Raw genomic sequence first — 23,667 nt, forward strand, 5'->3', positions numbered from 1 at the left:
TTGTCTCGCGAGATTTACTCGTGCTGCCGCGCTGCCCCGGGCGCCAGGGAAAAAGGGGCACGCGCGCCGCTAGTGGGCCATTCGGCAGCAGCGGCGGTGGGAGGGTGCGACGACGAGGTGGAGTTGGATCGCTGTTTGGGCTCCTGGTGAACCGCGCCCCCCCCCCGCCCGACCACCTCGGGAAAGAGGGAAACGTTAGTGGCATACGATGGACAGTCGCAACGGCGATTTCAATATCCTGCTGGGCACTGATTCTTACAAGGTAAAGCGGCCGCTATCCCCCCCCGCCGTCAACTCCCGGTGATCGCCTCCACAGCGCGGTGCTCATTCAACTCTCGCCGTAGGCCGCGGTCCTGGTAAAGGTTAAACGGCCATCAGGCGCTATTTATACACGGGTGCAGGCCAGACTGCCCCGCCCCCGGCGGAGGCGCTGGGCTCCCCCACCCCCCCCACCCGCACTGCTGACCCCCACAGCCCGGGTGAGTGTGAGTCCTCACGCCTGAGCCTGGGTTTCTCAGTGATGTAGACCAGAGAGGGAGCGGGGTGTGGGAGGGCCGCTGTCCGAGGTGGTGGTGGGAAATCCCGGCTCTTGTCACTCCCTTCTCACCGACCCTTTCAGCGATTCCTATTTTGGACATGGCAGTGAGTGAGTGGAGGCAGTTTATTCTCACCCCCCCCCCCCCCCCCCCCCCCAGCAGAGCCTGAGTGTCAGTTTTTCCACCTGTAAAACGCACCTGTAATCACCGTCTCCCTCCCCTCCCCGCCACCTCTCCGGTTTCTGTCTACCCTCCCCCAGAGAGTTGTCCATCCCCAGGTTTAACCATTTCGCTTCAGCTCAGACGAAATCGAAAGCGTTTCTACTCTACAGCCTTTCCGATTCCTCTCGTTTTTTGGTTAAGGAGTGGAAATGAAACTGAAGCCTAGGCGGGTGGTTGATGGGGATTTTCTGTAGATACTTTTCAATGATGCGACTCCAGTTTCTCACCACTTGCACACTTAAACGTTTCTTTTGAAAGATTTTTTTTCAGGAAAAGAGAGAGGTCTTTTTGTTCCAAATGTCAAGGCTGCATAATATTTGAAAACGAATGTGATGTTGTTTGGGTTAGTTTGAACAGGCGTACGAGTATTTTCTGCTCTGACTTTCTAATGTCACAGCGTGACTTCTGGTTATCTTTGGCTGCTGCTATTCATAATTGGGCAGCTTTCCATTTCTTACATACTACACCTATCGAAGCTCACGGCTTATTAAACCTAAGTCCGGGTTAGATGTAGTTGGCGAATTGAAATGTAATAACTCCTCAATAGTGTTCTTTGTTTTTTTCCCCTGTGACTGGGTTTTCCTCTCGTTTTATCAACCTGTTTTGAGTGCTAGCTCGCATTGCTCGGGTTTTAAATTCTTTCTGTTTCAGTTCTTCTAACCGAAATTCCGTCTCATTCAACCGACAGGAGGCAGTGTTTGACTGGGAATGCCTCATATTTCATCCATAGAGGAAATTGATTGACGCTCCATCCGTTATAATAAGACAGGGCGAGGTGAAACATTCAGACAAAAAAAAGTGCAAATTATATTTACTGAGGTTTTGTATTATGTTTAATGAAATCAAAAATGACTGGAAAAACCCTGCAGGTCTGGGAGCATCTAGCTGATATTGAAATTCCTTGCTTTTATCCTTTTCTTGCACCCAAAACTGGTGGAAAAAAAAACATTTAAATTACTCACCAATTATGTGTCCAAGATTCCCTGTAACCAGAACTGTTTTATCATTCACAGAATTTATGGGATTGACTTTCATTTTGTCATGAGCGCCTTAACTGTTTGTCTATTCAAATAACAACTAACCTAAATAAAATTGTTCTTTTTAAACTTAATGCAACCTTAACATCTGTGTGGTTAAAAGAGAACTGAAGGACTTTTATACCTGTTCCTAATTTTCACTCTGTGTTTCTTAGAATGAGGTTTTTAGATTAGATTAGATTATATTACTTAGTGTGGAAACAGGCCCTTCTGCCCAACAAGTCCACACCGACCCGCCACCCACCCATACCCCTACATTTACCCCTTACCTAACACTACGGGCAATTTAGCATGGCTAATTCACCTGACCTGCACATTTTTGGACTGCATGTCATTTCAAACACAAGATCAGTTGAATCTGATCGCTATGTTCTTCAAGTTAGCCACTTCAAAAGTATATAAATAGTTTCTAGCAGGGGGGGGGGGGATCTACAGAGAATTCAGCATCTGTTGATAGAGTAAGGGAGTTGGAGTTCTCAGGTTATCAATGAGTTTTGAGTAGAGAACATGAGAAATTTGTCCAAAACCAAAGCTTTATTCCTGGAGGTTTCATTAAAGGCTAAATTCCTTGAGCATCAGTAGAGAATATGACTTCTCCCTGAGATATTAGACATACACTTTCCTGGGAGTGTTAACTTTGAGACAAAAGCAAATACTGCTGCAAATTTGAAACTGAAACAAAGAAATTGGGAACATCCATTAGACCTGGTAGCCTGATTCATGGAGATAGAAGCAGCTGTCATTTCAGGGTTATTTTTGTCAAATATTTGCTCAAAAGGTCATCACCTTTGAAATGATCCCTGTATTTTTCTTTCCACAGATGCTGCCAGATTCGCTGAGTATTTCCAACTGTTTAATTTCTACTGTCTGTTTGAAATCCTTGTCAGGTATTTTATAGATACTGTGGTGGCAACATTTCAATTTCAGCCTTCAGGTTGATTTGACAAATGGATATGGATTCTTGCTAATGAACATTAGGTACCAGGACTCCTTTGATTGGCATGGTGAGCAGCACACCAGAATTATGGAAAATCATTGTCCTATATTTGGATTCTTCAAATTTTGTTGTAATTTCCACAGTTTGTATGAAACTTGCAGTTTATGCTGTTCTTCCCGCGTGAGAAATAAATCCACCTTTTTGAGAACAGACTTGTAACTTATCTTCTGATAATACTTTTCATCGGTTCTCCCGAGTTGCCTTCCCAACACCATTGGATAGATATATGCATTTGCAAATGCTGGCATTGAGAATCTTCTGTTAGTCACCTTGATATTCTGGAATCAACGTCTCTGGAATCAAACTCGTGTGATACTGACTGTTTAGGCTAGCTCTCCAGTTGGAAATTTTGGCAAAGAAACCTGCCTGATAAGATTGTCGCTCTGCCCAAAGGACAACGTTCCAGCTTAAGACAAACTGTCACTGCTTTTTATCTTCAAATGTGATCCTCATTTCTCTTTTGTCACTTCTGCATCTTGTAGGATTATCCCTGCGAATGGATGTCGGCTAGACAGAGTCAAATATTTGTATCTGTGAACTTTATTCAAGGAGGAAAATCACTTTGACAAGTGACGCATCATAATTTTAACTGTTATTGATATAAATTCTTGCTAGTTTTTCTTAGATGTTCTAAAAGGATTGCACAAACCAAGTTGGCATTTGCCAGGAGCACTGTTTTAGTCCCATTTGAATCAAAAGTTGGGACACACTTGATTGTATCTTGCAATTAATAACTTGTGATTGTTGGTTTGCTACAAATTTTCACAAAAACCTTTTGAGAACTTCTCTTGTGCAGAAGTTTTGCATTTATATATTGCTTTAAATGCTATTTTGAAATCCCAGGTGCCTCACAGAAGGTTTAGTACCAAATCTTGTTAAGAGACACGTGAGTAGTCAGCCCTTAATTTTTTTTAATGTAAGGCCTGTATTGAATGAGGTTGGAGATGCTGGCGGGATGCTGGACCTTGGTGAGTAAAGGTGCACCCATTGGTGCAGTCGTTTTCATTTCTTGCTGATGCAAAATAGTGAGTAAAACAAAAAAGTTTGCATGTTTGTTTGGCATTCCCTTCACCACTGATGCATAATTGCGACAGGAGTGCTTACAATCTACAATCGCTTTGTTCTTTGGACAGAGTGTCAGTCTTAGTAATTGCAGCAATCTTCCAAGGCTCTTTCAGCCATATCTTGTAAACCTGTGACTTTTACTAATAATAATTGTAATGGCAGCAAATACATGGGGATTACTGCCAGCAAGTTCTCCTCCAAGTCTCACAGCATACTGACTTGAGCTATTTTGGTTTTCCATCACTGTTGCTAGTCCAAAGTCATGAAACCCCCTACCTAATAGTACTCTGCGGTTTATTTGGTATAAATAACTATACCCAGTATTTAAAAAAGAACCAACTTGAGAACTATTAGAGATGAGCAACGAATGCTGGCTTAGCCATTAAAGCCCCATATCATGTAGTACCTCTTTTAAAATATAACACTGCAATTCTTTTTCAAGATGTCAGATGTGACCACTGAAGTCAGTATTAGTTAGCAGGGTCAATGTTTGTCTCTGTCGATAGATTTAATGAGACCACCACTGAAGGTGTGATCATACAAATTCGGAGCACACATCTGCCTTGCTCCATCACTTGCTCTGATCATAGCTGAATCGATTGTGGCATCTACTGTCCACTTTTCTGCTAAACTCTCCTCCCTCCCCAAGTATTCTGAGATTCTTGATGAACAAGGAGTCAGTGTACTTCTCTTTAAAAATCTTCAATAATCTTGTCTATAGCACACTCTGGGAAAGAGGCACCCAGATTCAGTTTTTTTTCTTGGTGCGAAAGATGTCAAAGATTTACCTTGCATTCCCACATATCTAGCAGCTCATGAAGAAGCTGGGTCAAAAGACTGAAAATTAGTGAAGCACTTTTTTAAAAAAAGTGTTTAATCTTAAGCTTGGAACTGTGCAATCTTGTATAAAATCAGAAACTGCACTACGTATTCGTTATAAGTGAAAAATGCTCCACTTTTTATAATTACTTGTACCTCAAGCATCCAATGCTAGGTTAAAACATGATTTTATTGGTTGTTTTCTGTCCTGCTGGAAGAAAGTATCGTTTGTATATAAACAGCATCCTCTATTCACTGTTTTTCCCAACATCACGATTCCCTTCCTCAACCTGCTCACAATTAGCTTTTTGGACTTTGTAGGATGACAGATGTGTATAACCTTTACAAGAGTCTGTTCAATTGCTTACTTAATCTTTGGATCTGAGATCATCCATTTATCTCTCCCTACATACATAGTGCCTGTTGGATTTGGTGATAACTATCTGTAGCACCTTTATCAAAATTGTTTGTGAGGTTACTTCTTAGTAATGTGTATTAGCCCAAAAGGACCCTTACAACTGTTGATAAATTGGTCAAAGGAAAAGTTCATCATAACCAAGATGTGACTATATCAAAAAATGTGTTTGGTTTATTGCTATTGATTTGTGAAATCTTATACTTTTAAAATTGTATTTTAACAAATGGATGCTCTTAAAGTGCAGCAAATAGTGGAAGTTCCAAAGTTCTTGATGTCCCAAGCATATTGAAAAAATGCAAAGAGCATGGTTATCAGTACGTGCCAACCATGTTTAAATATTTTGTTTTGCTATGGTTTGAGCTCGGCAGGTGATGGTCCCCATGTAGACACTCGTTTCTTATGAGTGTTTCTATTCAGAACTAAATATTTCAATCATAACTGCTGTTAATCACTATCCCAGTTTTAAGTTACTGTTTCACAAGCCATGTGTTGTTAAATAAAGACAACTCTTTAAAAATAAGTCCTTAATCTGGTAATGGTACATGGTTATTTTACCTCGAAGCCAGGTAGCTCATTGAGTTGGGTAGCTGGCTTGTGGTGCAGAGTGATGCAAAAAATTCCCACACTGGCTAAGGTTACTATAAAGGACTGTCCTCTCTGCCTTGCCCCGTAAACAAGGTCTGGTGGCCATCAGGTTAAATTCTGCACCAGTTAACTCCGAGCAGCCCAATAGTCCTTCAGGTCTATAGCAACTTTACCTTTGCATACAATTTTGATCTGATTAATACTTTCCTCAAGACTGGTGATTTCAGACTTGCTTTTGTCCTTTTTATGAAACCTCAGTGATGCTTGCAGAGTGGGAAATTGCTAACTGAGTTTTGTGTCCTCTGTCTGGAGGATGTACATTGTAGTGAACTGAAATACTGTTTTCTGCCAGCAATTTTTGATGTTTTATTGACCTGACTGTGGACCGAAGGGTCTGTTTCCATGCTGTACATCTCTGACTGCATTTAATTATGTACCTCAATGTATTTTAAAATTGGTTTTCAATTAATCCTTTTACAGTATTTACTGTTGCACTTTCTCTATTTATGAAGGTAACTCACTACCTGCAGTATCCACCTAATACAAGCAAGGTGTATTCTTATTTTGAATGTCGTGAGAAGAGGAAAGAAGATATCAAATCCAGGAAGGTGCAATATGATGAGACTGTGTTCTATGGTTTACAGTACATACTCAAGAAGTATTTAGCAGGTGACTTTTTGAACATTTTCTGGTGTGCATATGAATCAAATTTTAAAAGCTGGTGTTTGGATCACTCATTATATCTCTACTGCAAAATATATTTATTTAAGACTTTTTAATGCTCGTTGTAATCTAGCTCTTTTTTTTTATTATTAGTGTGAACTATAGTATGTAGATGTATATAGTAATGTGGGTTCATTCAGACATTAAAGAACATTTACATAAATGCTTTCAATGCAAATTTCAACTGTATATCCAGTATCAGGATTTTGTTTCTTGGACATTTAACAAAGATATGTGTATGAAGCAGCTTGTATTAATACATTAACGTTTCATGAATTTGCCCCAGAATTTGTTGTCATTATCAAAGAAATAGTGGTTGCTGCATATCCTTCTGGCAGCTTTCCACTCAAAAATTACAGTAGTAACTTGCTGTAGTTGGGTGTGACGCAGTCCTGATGGGGTATCTATATACCTGATGAGAGAGAAATTTTCCTGGCACCCCTGTAAACTAATGCTGAGTACATACCACAAATGTCTCAATTGCATTGATTTCAATGGCACGTTGGTCGGTGATAACTTACAATGCGTCCCATAGAGCAGGGTGTTTTTGACAAGATCAATGTAATTTATGCTTTTTAGTGATGCATTTTTGGATATTGGGAGCAGTTATCTGTTTTACTCTGTTACAGTAATGAACAGTAATAGCCTCTCCATTGTGCTCTGCGAAAATCTGTGTCACTGTTCTTGTCATTCTTTTATTGACATCCATCTTAAATTTTATGTTTTAAATTATATACTTGATGATAAATGAAAGTTCTGGTTTGGTTTCTCTATCCTGTTAAAAATTTTTGAGGATAAATAGCTTATCCAGTACCTGTTGCCTCTGATACTGGAATGCAACTAAGTTGACGACTCTGTATAACGTCAATTGCCCAAATGTTCCATGAATATTACAGTGGCCAGAATTATACAGTGTGTGAACTCACTTGATTGAACTTTTACTATAAATTCTTTCTTGCCCTTTGAATACAAATGCTTCCTGTTAGTCTGGAACACTGTCACTTGGTTGATCATTGTTAAATGTTCAGGTCCAATGTGAGGTCTTTCATATCTTGGCTGCTACCTCTGAATCTTCTAGCTTAATGTCATCTGGAAACTTTCATCTCACTACCCAAGCAGAGATATTAGATTGAATTTAAATGTTGTTTTGTTCTGACCTGGACAAATTATTGTCTTCATTTGGATGAAGACAATTATTTGGTTACCTCTTCATTTCCAGAAGTTTGGGGATCTGATGATAATGATATGCCTCTAAAGTGGAAAATTGGTATGATAAAATTCCTTGACAATTAGAAATGGTAAACTACGTTCTGAATAAGCTTTTACAAAATAGTCTTTTAGGAAATAAGTGCAATTGCTATTCTTCTTTTGTATAAATAACAATATTTATAATGGTTAGTTCTGAATAGATTTGCCACAAGAATTTGATGGAAAAACACAAACTTGGATTAATTGTTTAATCTCTGAATGAAAATTGCTTCCTCTTAAATTTTAAACAGGCAAAGTTGTAACAAAGGAGAAAATTCAAGAGGCCAAAGAGGTCTACAGAGAACATTTTCAACATGATGTATTTAATGAGAGTGGTTGGAATTATATTCTTGAGGTAGGAGATTTAAGATTTTGCTTTCTCCAGGAATTGGAAGTATCAATTTTATTCCCCTGAACTAGCCATTTTGGCTTTACTTCCCAAGCCTCTGACATAGTATGTAATTACTGCTAGGATATGGTTTCAGTTGTCTTAATGTATGTGCCTTGATGCATATAGTGGGCTTTTTGACCACGAGATTTCACATTCCAACAAATTAGTTTTTCCTATTGTACTTGTATTTCTGAATATGGTTTCTGGGTACCTGGTTCTGGCTAATTTTCTTTTTTTGATGCCATGTCTTCATACCTCCATGTCCCTTTTAAGCAATTTGTTGTACAGTGATAAGGTTTAGAAGCTTGCCTTCCCATAATTGTATTGTTGAGTGCAAAAACAAAATGCTTTATGGTCGATTCTTTAACCAAATGTAATGAACATTGTGCACACTGAAATGTTTTATGTTCACAAGATGATTGGCATTCCCCCAGTTGAACACCAGTCAGTCAGAGAATATATAGAACATAGAACATAGAAAAATACAGCGCAGTACAGGCCCTTCGGCCCTCGATGTTGCGCCGACCGAAGCCTACCTAACCTACACTAGCCCAATAACCTCCATATGCTTATCCAATGCCCGCTTGAATGACCATAAAGAGGGAGAGTCCACCACTGATACTGGCAGGGCATTCCATGAACTCACAACCCGCTGAGTAAAGAATCTACCCCTAACATCTGTCCTATACCAACCTCCCCTTAATTTAAAGCTGTGTCCCCTAGTAACAGCTGACTCCATACGTGGAAAAAGGTTCTCACTGTCAACCCTATCTAAACCCCTAATCATCTAAACATCTCATCATCTTGTACACCTCTATCAAATCTCCCCTAATCCTTCTTTTCTCCAATGAGAACAGTCCCAAGTGCCTCAGCCTCTGCTCATACGATCTTCCTACCATGCCAGGCAACATCCTGGTAAACCTCCTCTGCACCCGATCCAGTGCCTCCACATCCTTCCTATAGTATGGCGACCAAAACTGTACACAATACTCCAGATAAGGCCGCACCAGAGTCTTATACAACTGCAACATGACCTCAGGACTCTGGAACTCAATGCCTCTGAGGTAAAAAACAATGACTGCAGATGCTGGAAAGCAAATACTGGATTAGTGGTGCTGGAAGAGCACAGCAGTTCAGACAGCATCCAACGAGCAGCAAAATCGACGTGTTGGGCAAAAGCCCTTCATCAGGAATGAAGGGCTTTTGCCCAAAACGTCGATTTCGCTGCTCGTTGGATACTGCCTGAACTGCTGTGCTCTTCCAGCACCACTAACTCAATTCTTCTACCAATAAAGCCCAGTACGCCATATGCCGCCTTCACAGCACTATTTACCTGGGTGGCAACTTTCAGAGATCTGTGTACATGGACACCAAGATCCCTCTGCTCATCCACACTACCAAGTAGCCTACCATTAACCCAGTAATCCATCTTCTTGTTACTCCTACCAAAGTGAATGACTTCACACTTAGCTACATTGAACTCCATTTGCCACCTTTCTGCCCAGCTCTGCAACTTATCTATATCCCGCTGTAACCTGCCACATCCTTCCTCACTGTCAACAACTCCTCCGACTTTCGTATCATCCACAAACTTGCTCACCCACCCCTCCTCCAGGTAATTTATAAAAATGACAAACCGCAATGGTCCCAAAACAGATCCTTGCGGGAGACCTGGGAATTTAAATGAAATATTTGAATTAATGTGCCCATTCAGAATATAATTTACAGTGGCAAATAATGTATCTCTTTTAAAAATATCTGAGGGGGAAGACCTGAGCAGTTGTTCAGTTTGTGTGAGAAATTGAATAATAGCACCTCATTCACCATTTTGGGACAAGTTCGATTTCTTTGTGGTTGATGGAAACTCAAATCCACCGAGTCTTGAGTTCAGGAGTATTGTCAGCTCAACTGCCAAGTTCAAGCACATATGTTTCTCTGCTCAGCTAACTTTAGCACAAAATGTCCATATGAAAAATATTTGAACAATGAACTTACGTATATTGCTTAATACAAAGACATCTTGCATATATGTCATGCCTTTTAAGATTTTGAAAATATTCAAATCAGCCAGGTATTTAAAAATATGTTGAATCAAAAGAGACATTTGGAAAGATAATCATAAGATTTGGTTAAAGTGGTAACTTTTAAGGAGAGTCTTGAAGGTGCAGCAATATTTTAAGGACAATTAGAAATGGAGCTTGAAAATAGTGCAGCAATTTGTAAATATTGAAGGGCTGGAAATATTCACTTTCTGAAGGGGAGCTGAACTTAATAGTTGTGGAGGTTTGAATGATAGATGTCAGTTTCTGCAGGGGCCAAGAAGGGAACTTGATTTGTTAGAATGGATTGACAAGCATATCCCATGTATTAGTTGAGTCTAAAAGGACATCAGATGGGAGAGAAACAAGAGATGGAAGTTCAGAGCAGAATGGAGGTAGTTTTTATTTGTGAAAGGATAAGATGAAGAGCTGAATGAATGCTCCCTAACTTGGTGACAGAAATCCATGAATTCTTTACATTTGTTAAAAAGGCAGAGAGAGTGAAAGGGACTTAAAGATACAGGTGATGACGGAGGAAAAACACTGGCTTATTTTTGCTCTCTGGAAATATTGACATTTGACAATTTTAGAATTGGGCCCGGTAGAGCGCTTTGAATACAGTCAGACTTGATGGATGGCTAAGTTGGTTACAGTTTACTAACAATTATTCAAGTTAATTTGTTCGGAAAGACTGAACTTTAAGGTATTGGTGACTGAAGTTCAAACAAAAATAATTACAACATTGAAAGCACTTTGAATGCTTTGGACATTCAGATGAAGTAACAGCATAAATTAAAATAAATAGTTTTTTGATCCAATCACCACGTATGGATGTGGCTACATTTGTAACGAGGGATACATAGCATTGTGAAAAGACAGGTGAGTGGAAAAGGAGTGGAGTGGTCCATGTTAAAGGACAACACTGATATTAGTGAGAAAGGATGTTGGCTCAGGAAATCAAACAGGTAGGGGGGGATTAGTGAAAAGGTCAGAAAGCGTTGGAAATAGTTTTTAGGCCCTTACGCAACAGTCATCCCATTGGACAAAGCCTTCAGCAAAAGTAATCCAAGTTTATGACAGAAGTAATGCAGTTATTGTTGGGGGAGGGGGCTGGCAAAGGGCTATAATCTTAGTCTGGACAAAAATTTGGCAAGGATAGTTTGGAGGTTGAGTCTGAAATGCTTTTACAATATTTTCTACAATGATGCATTATGATTCAACTTGGGATAAAGCTGTTTTAGACCTAGTATTGTACATTTAAGCAGGGTTGATCAGTAATCTAATATGACCAACTTTTCCATTGATCTGCTGTCTTGAACAAGAATCTCCCACTCAAAGCCGATTGCATAGTTATGAGGATGGAGCTGGTTGAAGTTGCTTGGGTAAATTGATTAAAAGGGATGGAGGTAAATGAGCAGTGGAGAACATTTCCAGAAACTATTCTGGACTTCAACCACATGATCTTGAACATCTATGGGAGGAGACATTCACTATGCACTGACTTTCTGGATTTAGTCAGAAAAATTCTGAATTATTCTTTATCATGACATTTTTTTTTCCCAGTCTTATAAGAGTGTCTCTGTGTATGAATAAAGCTAGAGCTAGTTTGTTGTGAGTCATTGGATAATTGACTTTCAATGAGGATTTAGGGCAATACATGACAGCCTGTTTCCAAATGGAAAAGAAACAAGAAAAAATACTCTTGCAGACAGAAGAAGAGACAATAGAGTGGTTCAATTTACCTCCCTGCCTCCTATCTGTAACACAACTTGGGGTCTTGAGTTTAGGATTAATTCACAAAAATAAGTCAAATTTGACCAGAGTCCAAGTTTAAAAAAGAATCTAAATCTGGTACGTAAACATATTGGAAGCCAAGAAGGAAAATCGGTGGCTGAAATTTTTAAAGTGAACAAATGAAATTCTTAATCACTATTAGAATTAAATATGTGCAAGGATGTGTGTAGGAAAGGAAAACTTCATTGTTGAAACACTGGCCTTTCTGAACATTGGACTGTTATGATATTAGCTAAGAGAATACAGATGGAAGTACTAAGTGAGGCAAAAAAATGAAATGCTTCTCAAGCATTTAGATATTGGCCAAGTTTTGGAATAACTAAAAGTGAGGACCTAAAAGTTGTTGGGGCACTCATCCCCTCAAGCTAAACAAAACCACTGATTGATTAAGCTGGAAAAGAGGACTGTATGGCTAAACTTTCAAGGAAGAGTCAGCTCTACAACAAAAGATGTAGGACATAGAATTAAAAGTATAAATATGACAGAATTAACTTTTTCTGGGAAATGGTTTCGTAAGCCTCAGTCACTACTCAGCTGCAGAAGGAGACTGCAAAAACAGGGGATCCTGAAAGGTGTCATGACCTGCAGACTTCAGAACTGAAAGAATGAGTGAGAAATCAAATGGCAGATATTGCTGAATTTAGGACTAGCTCAATTTAAGTGTAGATCAACTGGTGAGAAAAGCCTCACACAGTCAGAGTGACATGGCAAGACAGTAGAAGCTGACCTGTTCAGTGTGATCCAAGCTATCCCAAAGGATATGAGATAAAATGGGGATCAGTCCACCCCCACAGTAGCTGAATTGGGAAAATCATTATCCTGTAAGTAAGACAGCACTTGCAACCACCCAAAAGCAGTCAAATGTTGATCATAACTCCCAGGCATGCCAAATTACATGCAGTAATTATTTGTGGAGCCAGATGGAAGCAAAGTGCCAAAATGAGAAGCAGAAATAGAAAGAGATGCTTCCTCCTTCCCAGGAATAGATAGCAGCACAGAAAAGGTGCCCAGGCAGACTGGGAAATGAGAAAGAAAGGGAGCCTGTTAACTAAGCAGGGTATCTGGTTAACTGAAACCTCCTTTTCAATTTTAGGAGCAGACAAAGGACGTTCCAAAATGAAAGTTATTTAGAAAAATAACTGTCCCAGACTTAAAGAAAAAGGAACCTGTACCTGTGCGAGATGAGTAGGAGGTCTGGCTATCTAACGCCCACTTTCTTGCTTTCGGAAATGGGAGAACAAGAAAATTCCAATTTGGACATGGTGATGCTGATCTAGCAGGGCAGAGAAGAGTGACAGGGCAGTACAGCAAGAGCTGGTCAGTGATCTGAGGGCAATAATATCCCTGGAGGGGGCAAGTTGGAGACTGAACTGTTTGCAAGGTAACAGAACAAGGAAGTTTAGTAACCCTGAAGTTATGAAGCAGTTTTTGTGACTGCTGTGTGAGGTTCAGATGCAGATAAAATAAAATAAAGTACAACACTGTCAATGAGTAAAATGCTTTCCAGAGGGTGGACACCTGGGAGTAGCCAGGAGGAATCGACCGCTAAAGAGTTTGTGAAGGTTTCCTTAGATTAACCCAGGACGAACAGAATCTGGAAGTTTGGACATGAATGCCCATTTAGCACTTTGGCCAAAGGACATGTGATCATCTTGCTCATGATGTAAATATGGGAGAATCTTCACCAGTAAATCAAAAGTTTGACCATCTGAATCCTAACAAACTGGCACAGGTCACACATGAAGTCCAGCACAAGCTGGACCACAAAATAGTTGAGCTGAGCCGAGCCGAGCCTAGCCACAGCAGCTGGAGCACCCACTGCATTGACTCTAAGCTGGACAGATCAAAACACCTCCCCAATTACTACTGGCATGGAACTGTAGTGACCAGGAAGGACTCTGATGCAGTCTCTCTCACAGGTGTTTAGACTAGGTGGGGCAGTTAGGTGTTCTTGGATGATTAATAGTTTGCCTAATTATAAAGAAATCACCGCTGATATGGACAGATGGGGTACAAAATTGTAAGGCATTCTGCTATGCAGATGTCAACCTTTAGAAGTTCCGAGAACATTGCACAGCAACAATTCCAGATTGTCATGCTTGAGTTTGCCTCAACAGTCTTTAAATCTCACGAAAATATTGCACTCATTGCAGGAAAGAACAACATCCTCACCATTGCCTTGACTCAAGTACAGCATGGATCTGATACTAGTGTGGTTGATTTTCAAGAGTGAATGAGTGGAGTCCTCTTTTTGTCTTTTACTATGAAAAAATGTAGAGGATTCATTTGTTTTTCTGCATGACAGAGGAATCCTATCTTCACAAGGTGTGAAGGATCATAACTTGTTTTAAAACTAGACTTGTTTAAATTTAAAACTAACTTTGCTGGACCAAAACATGGTTGGTACCAATTGTATCTTTCAAATAGTCCATAATTCCTGTAAGGATTCTAGTCATCATTTATCAGGACAGAACTCATCCATCTGGAATGCTTAGACCTTCCAGTCCACAAAAACAAAATGATTAGCAGATGAGATGCATCGCCTAACTAGTTCTGAACAAAAGGGAGATAATGAAACTCGTTAACAAGAGGTGGTACTAATGGCTCACCATTGATCTCCTAAAAACAAATGTTCTTGATCTGAAGAGCAGTCAGTTATTGCATAGAAAGTACCTTGTTGACTTAAATGATGTAACTAGGAATCCTGTTATTTGACCAAAATGTTAGCCTTTTTATAATAGACCCGAACCCTACTGCAACTTCTGAACCACCCTGCTCAAGTCTCATAAAAAACAAACTGCTGTTAACATGGAGTCAATCTGCTTAGAAACTAACTGGTGACACCGTAGCAGACCAGAATTTTTTGTTTTTGGTAAGCTTGCCTGTAAGCTAAATACCTTTCTAACTATATTTTTCTTTTTCCTTACAAACTTAAGTGTCTGTATATATGGCAAGAATCACCCCAGCGGTTTGAATACATGAATAAACTTTTTTTCTGTTTATTGTGCCTCATCCAAAAATTGGACTTCACTAACAAAGGATATGAGGGAAATGCACCACAGCTTATTTTAAAAGGAACAAGGAATAAGAAAAAAAGGAAAAGAACCATCTTTATGAATAGAAGAGGCGAAACATTTTAAAACTTGACTGTAGCGCTTGGGACAAATATTTTGTCTTCATAATGGAAGAGAAGAAATGAAATATAGAAATCCAGAAATATAGGTTTACCAGTGGCTAAAAAGACTTAGGAACTTGAGATAATAAAAAGAGCGATAACAGCAGCAAAAAGTTATTCGAGGGGCTCCAACTAAAATCCCACCAATTCCTAGGGCCTGATAGCCTACGTCCAAGGACTTGGTAAAATGGTAACTTGGCAAATATGATAGCTAGTCAAGCTCGGAACTACAGGGCAGATGTCAGGTAATTATTGGAATCTTAAAATCTTAACACTGCACTTAGAACATCATTCTATGGTCAGGCAAAGTTAATATCATTTACTGTCTTGCAATTTCTAAAAATGTCTTTTGAGGACATGTTTCGTAGGGCAAGATCAAGGTAAGCAGGTAAATGTAGTATTCTTGGATATTGAAAAGGCATTTGATTAAGTGCTACCCAAAAGGCAAGCATGCAAAATGGAGTTTGTGAAGTTGTGAAATAGATTAACATGAAGAAGGAATTTGGGAGTGTGGTGCTAGCAAGATCCCAGTGTTGATCTTATCTATATCAATCATGTAGACATGTTACTATCTATCTGTGTTTACTTACCAATGCTGACTTGTAAGCTATAAGGAGGTCAGCCTGATGCTTGAAAGAGATGGAGTTAGGTTAAGTGAATGGTTAACAAAGGTGCCTGTTGGAGTCTACTGTTGGGGAGATGTAATATTATTTAATTTGATAGGGTTAGAAAAGCATCTCTTAAATGATGGAATACTTTTGCATGTTGAGAGACTTAAGTGTACTTGTACAAGGAACACAACTTGAGCATAAAGGTACAGCATACAACAGGGGAAGGAAATGCATCACTCCAATCCCCTTGCAATAAAGGACCAGATAAAGAAAGGCATGATTGTATTGTACAAAATTTTGGTAAGACCACATTTGGAGTTTTGGTCTCCATATTTAAGGAAGAGTGTAACCGTATTGTTGGTGGTACAAGAACAGTTCCTTTGATTTGGGCTCTAGGTTGACAAGGTTGCCTTATTAAGGAAGGCTGAGTAAATTGGACAGCTATTCATTGGAGTTTAGAATGAGAGGAAATCTAATCTACAAGGTTGTGAATGCACGCTAAAGTGTAGGCTGCGAATCTAGAACACCTGGCCACAGACTAAGAGGTCAATCATTTTAAGAGTTGTATTGATCAGTAAATGCTACAGAGTTAACTGCATCTATCAGCTCCCCTTGAGATGAGTTTGTGAGAAGTTGAAAGAAAATATACCCATGAAGAAAGTGTACAAAACCTTTTTTCTGATATTTTAAAAAAAAGCAGAACTTTATGTTGCAGTCTTGTTTTTCAATATAAAATTCCACAGAGACATACCATAAAGTGAAGTGGGCAGCAATCATTCTAAAACAACTTTCTAAACCCACCAACCCCTCCCATCCCCACCTCCACCCGAGCTTGGTTACCTTGCATTCCTTTCCCTTTCAAAGAGATGCTGAAGATTAGTGTGCTCTTTTTAAATAGCAAGGTTGTAATATTCATAATTTGAAAATGCCATATCTGACAAAGATTGGGCCAACTTCTTTTGGGACACTGACCAAAATAGCAATGGTGAGATTCAGCCAAAAAAACAGTTTTGTAAATCTTGGGCATTTATAACAACAGGGAAACTTTTTTCTTAAAAAAAAATTACTTTATTGAGCACATATTTGATGTGAATATCCTCTTGTCTTAGAACCTTTGCCTTCTGCACAGTGTGATATTTTGCGTAATGTTAATACTTAAATTAAAATGATTTTGCTTTGCTTTCTTTCTACCCTCCCGCTCATTTTTAAAAATACACTGATGTCTTGATGATATAGGCCAGTTAAACTTTTTTACATTGCTTCAGGATCTATTAATATCATTTCTTCTGACTAGGACTGAAGTCTTGTATCAGAAGTTTTTTTTTACGCTGTCCTTTGAATGTGGTGAAATTTAGAATATTTAACTATAAAGATTTGTTACTTGCCTTCCCTCGATCAGCAAGTGGGTTGGAGGCCTTGATACAGTAAAGCAGATGTGGGTAGTGGGAGAATTTGGATAGTTTCTATTTCTCGTATGAAAAACTCAAATATGTTAATATCCTGTTTCTTAAGTCAGCATTTTTTAATTACAATTTTTGAACTTTGATTCTGCACTCTAGCAACATGATGGTCACCTTCCAATAGAAATAAAGGCTGTTCCTGAAGGAAGTGTCATTCCTCGGGGAAATGTTCTCTTTACAGTTGAAAATACAGATCCAGAGTGCTATTGGCTAACCAACTGGGTTGAGGTATGTATATGCTTTTGTCTGTATGGAGTGTAGGTAAATATTTGCAGAATATTCTATCTCCCCAAACATTTTATGCAATCTCCCCAAACACATCCTGCACTTTTGACATGTGCATGTTGTAGTAATGTGGGGGGGAAACAATCACACTGGAATAACTTTTTTTTTCTTCTTATTTTGCTTTCCAGACCAGCCTTGTCCAGACTTGGTATCCAATTTCTGTGGCCACAAATTCCAGAGAGCAAAAGAAAATTTTAGCTAAGTACCTAATGGAGACTGCTGGTAATTTAAATGGTCTGGAATACAAGCTTCATGACTTTGGTTACAGAGGGGTCTCATCACAAGAGGTAAGGACTGTGTGCAGTTACAATCATGTGTTTTTACCAGTTGACGTTTAACTGGAGAAAACACAATGACTTGGCTAAGTTGTAAGCCATATTAGCAAATAGCGGTATTAAGTTCAAGAAAATTTATTTCTTCTCCCCAAGAAAGTGGATTGGTGAAGTGGGTGCAGTCTTGTTTGCACATTGCTTTCAATCCCAGATTATGTCTAGTATATTGGTATAAGAAGGTGCATGGTTGTGATCAAAAGTCTTTTCCAGGAGAAAATTATAATTTCCTATCTTACTACTGTTGGAAAGATTGCATGACCAAGACGTGTACTTTAGGGATAAGGGTTAACTTTACTGAATTAAGTATACTGGTTCGTATAATTTGTTAAACTATGATGCAATAATCTATTTTTGTAAATAGATAAATATAACAAAACTGACAATTTTATTCAGCTCAATTTAATCACCTGCATGTCATAATTTAAGATCTCCTTTAGACGGCAGGAATAGGGGCATCTTCCCATCTAGTAAACTTCAAAGGAACAGACACAGTTGCAGGAATCACAGTCATCAAGAAATATTATGGAACGAAGGATCCTGTGCCAGGATTTTCAGTACCAGCAGCAGAACACAGGTGAGTGCTTTCCTAGTTTAACTTCAGAGTTTTGAAATGTAGGTTCCTAATTGTAAAGCAGCAAAGTTCAGCCAAATGGTCTGAAGAACATCCTAAAGTAAGAGGAATGCTAAGATATTGCCCTCCACTTAATTTGATGCATAAATCAAGTATTGTGATCACTTGTGGACACCTTACCTCATCAATTGAACTTTTAAATGTCACTCACCTATTAAGTCTCCTTTTTACTTAATGTTTATTTTTAGTTTAAAGAGTGGTTTAAAGATTAAAGACTCCTGTTCTTGGTTCTCATTTTACATTCTGATAGAAAAAGGTTTGTTTTACTTCTCTGCAAAATAAAATATGATTTTAACTCTGTCTTTTGTTTTGGAACGCATGTTTCTGAGGATATTGAACATTGGCATTGTAGCACTTCGTGCACTTCTCACAATCTAGTCAATGCATTCGCTGCTCACAATGTCATCTCTACAATTGGCAATCTGCTCTGCTTCTGGACTCCATATTAAGTTAAATAATTTTAGGGCCTGAACTCCTCCACGTCATAATCCCTGACCCCACACTCACACCAGACCTTGTTACCTGACAATCTGCCCTTACACACTACCTATTGTTAGCCGCTAACGGTCTCCATTAACAGCTAGTTGTTCTCCCCCTCCCCCAGCCACATTGTTATCGACTACTTTCCCTGTCCAACTGTTCTTCTCTCTGTTTGGGCTCTATCCTCACCTATCATTTATTCCTTACCCCCCTCCTCCACCCTACCCTCATAAACCAACATTTTCCTAGCTATTATCATCTCTGAGGAAGAGTCTCCAGATCCAAAATGTTTAATTTGATTTCTCTTCCCAGATGCTGCCAGACCTGCTGAGCTTTTCCAACAACTTATATTTTTCTTTCTGATTTACAGCATCTGCCGTTCTTTTGGTTCTTATTTTGTTTTCCTTATAGTTTTGACGAGCTTTGTTGACTTAATTCTGGTAGTTTTGAACTTGGAGCTTTTGTACAATTATAACAGTTTGCAATTTTATTTTGACTTGTCATTTGAATTACTACTTGAATAGTTTCTTAATTTCATCATTTTTTTTGAGCAGTACAATTACAGCTTGGGGAAAAGACTGTGAAAAAGATGCCTTTGAACACATTATGAAGAAGTTTTCCACTGTGCCGGTATCAATCGTCAGTGACAGTTACGACATTTATAATGCTTGTGAAAAAATCTGGGGTGAGGACCTGAGACATTTGATAGAGTTACGGAGTCCTGAAGCTCCACTTATTATACGACCAGATTCAGGAAATCCACTTGATACAGTTTTACAGGTAAACTGTTTGTTCTTAAAAGTACAGAGCGCCATTTATCGTCTCCCCTGACAACAGAGCTGTTGATGTGCATGTCCTAGTTTAATACATTTGGACTGGTGAAAGAAAGTGTCATGTATACTTAATTCTAATTTATAGCTTATATTTGGTGCTTATTTTCAAAGAATTAAATCAAGTTTTCAGTAGCTCAGATGACCTGATCCTTCCAACTGTGTAGTTCGTTTAGCTTTCAAAATCAGTTGCAATTGGAACTTTCTAAACTAAATACCTCCCACTGAAGTCAGGCTGATAGTCTTGATCGAGCTGCTCAAAACCATGTGGAGTAACGTTAGACTAGATTGGGAGGACAAAATTAGAAGTGATTTGCAAAAGACTAAATGTGAGGCTAGAACTTGCTCGTGGAACAAGTGATTTCAGGTTTGGAATCTACTGCCTGGAAGTGAGTCAAGAGGGCTTTCAATTATAAATTGACATCATTTGCAGTATTACAGGGAAAGCATGAGAGAATGGCCCTAATGCATGATGCTTATTTGGAGAGTTCATGTAGACATGATCAGCCAAATGGTCTCCTTTTTTGCACTGTGATTTTTCAAAAACAATTCTGCCACTGGATATGTACCCTTCATGAGAATTGTTTATGCTGAGACTAGGGATGAATGCTGTCAGGTGCTGGCAGTCATGGTAGCTAGCTTGCAAACTCTGATCTGGATTGAGGTGTGTCAGACAGTGTTAGCAGACTAGGAGAGCTTTTTGAATGTCATTATTCTTTGCTGGATTCTATCTCAGATGCAAATTTTCTCTCTGATCTGTTTGGACTCTGCCTTGTTCAAGCTGGATTGGGGAGAACGAAGCCTTGACTTTGTGTTGCAGAATTATTAAAATGTCCATGCTCTGATAAACAGGTTCTTGAAATCCTGGGAAAGAAATTTCCACCAACTGAGAACTCTAAAGGTTATAAGGTGCTTCCTCCTTTCTTGAGAATTATTCAGGGAGATGGTGTGGATATAAACACTCTGCAAGAGGTAAGCGTCCATAGTCTAGCAAAATAATTGCTAGCACTAGATTTTTTTTCTCTCAAAACTCCTTGATGACTGAATGTTTTGACCTAAACTGCTTGCATGATTGAAAGATCACCATTTAAAGCTAAGTGAACTACAACAGCATGTCTTTTTCACAAATCGATGTTAGAAGGGATGACCAAAAAGCTGGAATGGTTTTAAGGAGAACCTTGAGACGAAACTGGAGAGAATTTATGGCTAGCATTGTGGAAGGCATCTGAGTTAGTAGAACAGAATTTGTTGCAATTAAGTGCAGGTCGTTATAATAACACTTGAATGAAACCTTTGAACAACTTTAAACACTCCTCTTAAACCGGGAGGGTAGGCGCCAGTATAAGCTGGCAAGCAATGATCGGTGCATTGCACTTAGTGGATGTTTTTAAACTCCTCTTCAACACTTTATTGTATTTATCTATCAATTTAGGAATTCTGTCACAGGAATTAGTTGAGACCAAGGTATTGAATGGGTTTTCATGAATGGGTTAGATACAGTTGTTGGGACCAAAGGAGTCGAATAGTATCGGGAGAAAAGTGGGAGCAAGGTACTGAGTTGGATGATCAGCCATGATCCTATTGAATGGCAGGCCAGGCTCAAAAGGTGACTGACCCACTCCTGCTCTGTTTCTGTTCAATTTCTGTGTTCTATCCACTATTTTTGTACAATTTAAATAAAATTATTTCCTGGACAAGAAAATTGTGACATGCCAGTGGCTGTACATATTCAAAGCAGAGACTCTAAATCAAAATAAACATAGATTAAACTATGCAGTGAATTGGTCTGGATATGTCTTGACTACCATGCCCAGTTTTGGTGGTTGTAGTGGGTAGATATTAAAGTGTTGGCATTATGGCTGTTCTAGATATGAATTGCATATAGTACTGAAATAATAGTAAATCCAGAGTTAAACCATAGAAATGAGACACTCTGACATGAGTTGAAACAGTAAAGGTATTTTGAAGAATGTCTGTCTTAAATCGGAGTGTTTTTGATTAAATTGGAAAGGAAGTCTGCTTAGTTGTTTAAAAAAAAAACTAGATGCATCCAGATATCTGTAATCGACTTGTTCAGATGTTATGGCATAAATCTGGAGTAGGTGGGATTTCAATTTGTGCCTCTTGGCCCAGAGGTAGGAACACTACCACTGCAACACAAAATCCCTGTCCTTGACTGGATCTATCTATGGAGTCAGTAGAGGATTGTTACTGAAAAATGAACTAAGACATGCAGACTTCATCAGTAGCTATATTTATGGGGCTATCCGTGAGCAATTCAAGAATAGCGTATGTTATTTTTCAGATCGTACAGGGAATGAAAGCACATAAGTGGAGCACTGAGAACATTACCTTTGGATCTGGTGGTGCTTTGTTGCAGAAAATGACCAGAGATCTCCTGAACTGTTCGTTCAAATGTAGTTATGTTGTAACCAATGGACTTGGGGTATGTAATGTTTTTGTTGAATTGTAAGTGAAATCATTCTAGGTTTGGGTAGAGAAATGACTTTAGGTTTGATATTGAATGTTATGCCTCAGTATCCAATATGTAAATGATTAACTAAGGGCATGAATGTATAAACTTGTTTGAGCTGAATTCCAGAATAATTTTAAGTAGGCCAGTATGTTTAATGCTCATTTTGGCCTCCAAATCCTTTGAGTTCTCAGCTCCAATCGCATACTTCAATCCTGTACAGGTAGACAACCCTTTATCCGAAATCCAAAAAGCTCAAGTACGAAGGTTTTTGTGAAGTTTGTCTTTCTCATTAACAAGGTTGTTTGGCGTGTAAACAATTAACCCAGTCACACCCACTCAGTGCGTGTCACTTGGATACGATGTGTGGGGCATGGCCCAGCACTGGCAGCACTCTAATTCTTCAGTAAGATTTTTTTTTAAATTTCACTATCAAACTCACTTATTCTGAAATTAGAAAAATTCTGAATTCTGAAAACCAGTTGGTCCCAAGCATTTCTGATAAAGGGTTGTTCATCTGTAGTATGAAACTTTAGACTTTACACATTTCTATTGACAAGCAACAGTTTAACTAGATACGTCTTGTGTAACCATACATAGACATTTCTGCCAGTTTTATCTTACCTGCGACTCCTAATATAAGCTAACCGTTCCCCACTTTACATGTCCTTTTTAATATTCCCCTTTTGAAATAACTTTCTAATTCTTTTGATGGATTCACTGCTGTGCTCCACAGCTAATGCTTGCATATTATGATTAAAATGGCATCAGTACATTGCCTTCAGTATGAGAACAGACAGAGTGCTGGCAAATTGTTTTTCATCAATGCAGTTTCCACTGGTAATCATCGGTTGGCATTTATGAACCTGGAACCTTGCTAATCGTAGTGTGACTTGACATCATGAATTTATCTCTATTTGTGTGGGTGCTTTCATAATAACAGATGCTTTTTCATTCCTGTTAATAATTGTAATTTGTACATATATAGACTGACCTGTCTCATTTTCAGGTAAATGTTTTCAAAGATCCAGTCATGGATCCAAACAAGCGATCCAAGAAAGGACGTCTATCTTTGCATTGTACTCCTGCAGGGCATTATGTCACACTTGAAGAGGGTAAAGGAGAACTGGAAGAAAATGGTCCTGTAAGTAAACTTGAATTTAATTTTTCTATTATAACAAAAACATGGAAAGTTGAACATAATCAGTGTGCTGAGGTTAATTCATTTGATTAGAACAAAGTGTTAACATTTGTGGAATTTTACTCTTTCTCCCCAGTCCAGTATTATAATGAAAGTTTTAATCCACAAGAAAAGCAATCCAGTACTGTACCCTGTGTTCTTGTTTTAAAGCATATGTCTGAACCTTGAACTGTATCAAAGTTCTTCTATCAAACAGCATAGACTTTCCTCCAGCAGAATATGTCAACGAAAGCAGTATAAATAAAAATAATATTTCTCGAGCACTGTGCACGTACAGGTTATGTTACGTGCATGCAAGTGTGAATATGCAGTCAG

At 38.8% G+C, this 23,667-nt stretch overlaps 1 protein-coding gene across 1 annotated transcript in view; it reads left to right on the forward strand.

The window, feature by feature from the left end:
• The first annotated feature begins 20 nt into the window (after nucleotides 1-20).
• The window catches only part of nampt1 (nicotinamide phosphoribosyltransferase 1), a 28,055-nt gene continuing 4,408 nt past the window's right edge, over nucleotides 21-23,667 (forward strand). The window contains exons 1-10 of the mRNA XM_072552624.1: nucleotides 21-262; nucleotides 6,192-6,348; nucleotides 7,902-8,005; nucleotides 17,220-17,348; nucleotides 17,534-17,692; nucleotides 18,175-18,311; nucleotides 19,403-19,628; nucleotides 20,531-20,650; nucleotides 21,984-22,124; nucleotides 23,161-23,295. Of these exons, the coding sequence (XP_072408725.1) occupies nucleotides 209-262; nucleotides 6,192-6,348; nucleotides 7,902-8,005; nucleotides 17,220-17,348; nucleotides 17,534-17,692; nucleotides 18,175-18,311; nucleotides 19,403-19,628; nucleotides 20,531-20,650; nucleotides 21,984-22,124; nucleotides 23,161-23,295 (1,362 nt within the window). The 5' untranslated portion in view covers nucleotides 21-208. The remainder of the gene's footprint in view (nucleotides 263-6,191; nucleotides 6,349-7,901; nucleotides 8,006-17,219; nucleotides 17,349-17,533; nucleotides 17,693-18,174; nucleotides 18,312-19,402; nucleotides 19,629-20,530; nucleotides 20,651-21,983; nucleotides 22,125-23,160; nucleotides 23,296-23,667) is intronic.

Source organism: Chiloscyllium punctatum, chromosome 32 (genome assembly GCF_047496795.1).
Source record: "Chiloscyllium punctatum isolate Juve2018m chromosome 32, sChiPun1.3, whole genome shotgun sequence".
Classification (NCBI taxonomy): Eukaryota; Metazoa; Chordata; class Chondrichthyes; order Orectolobiformes; family Hemiscylliidae; genus Chiloscyllium; species Chiloscyllium punctatum.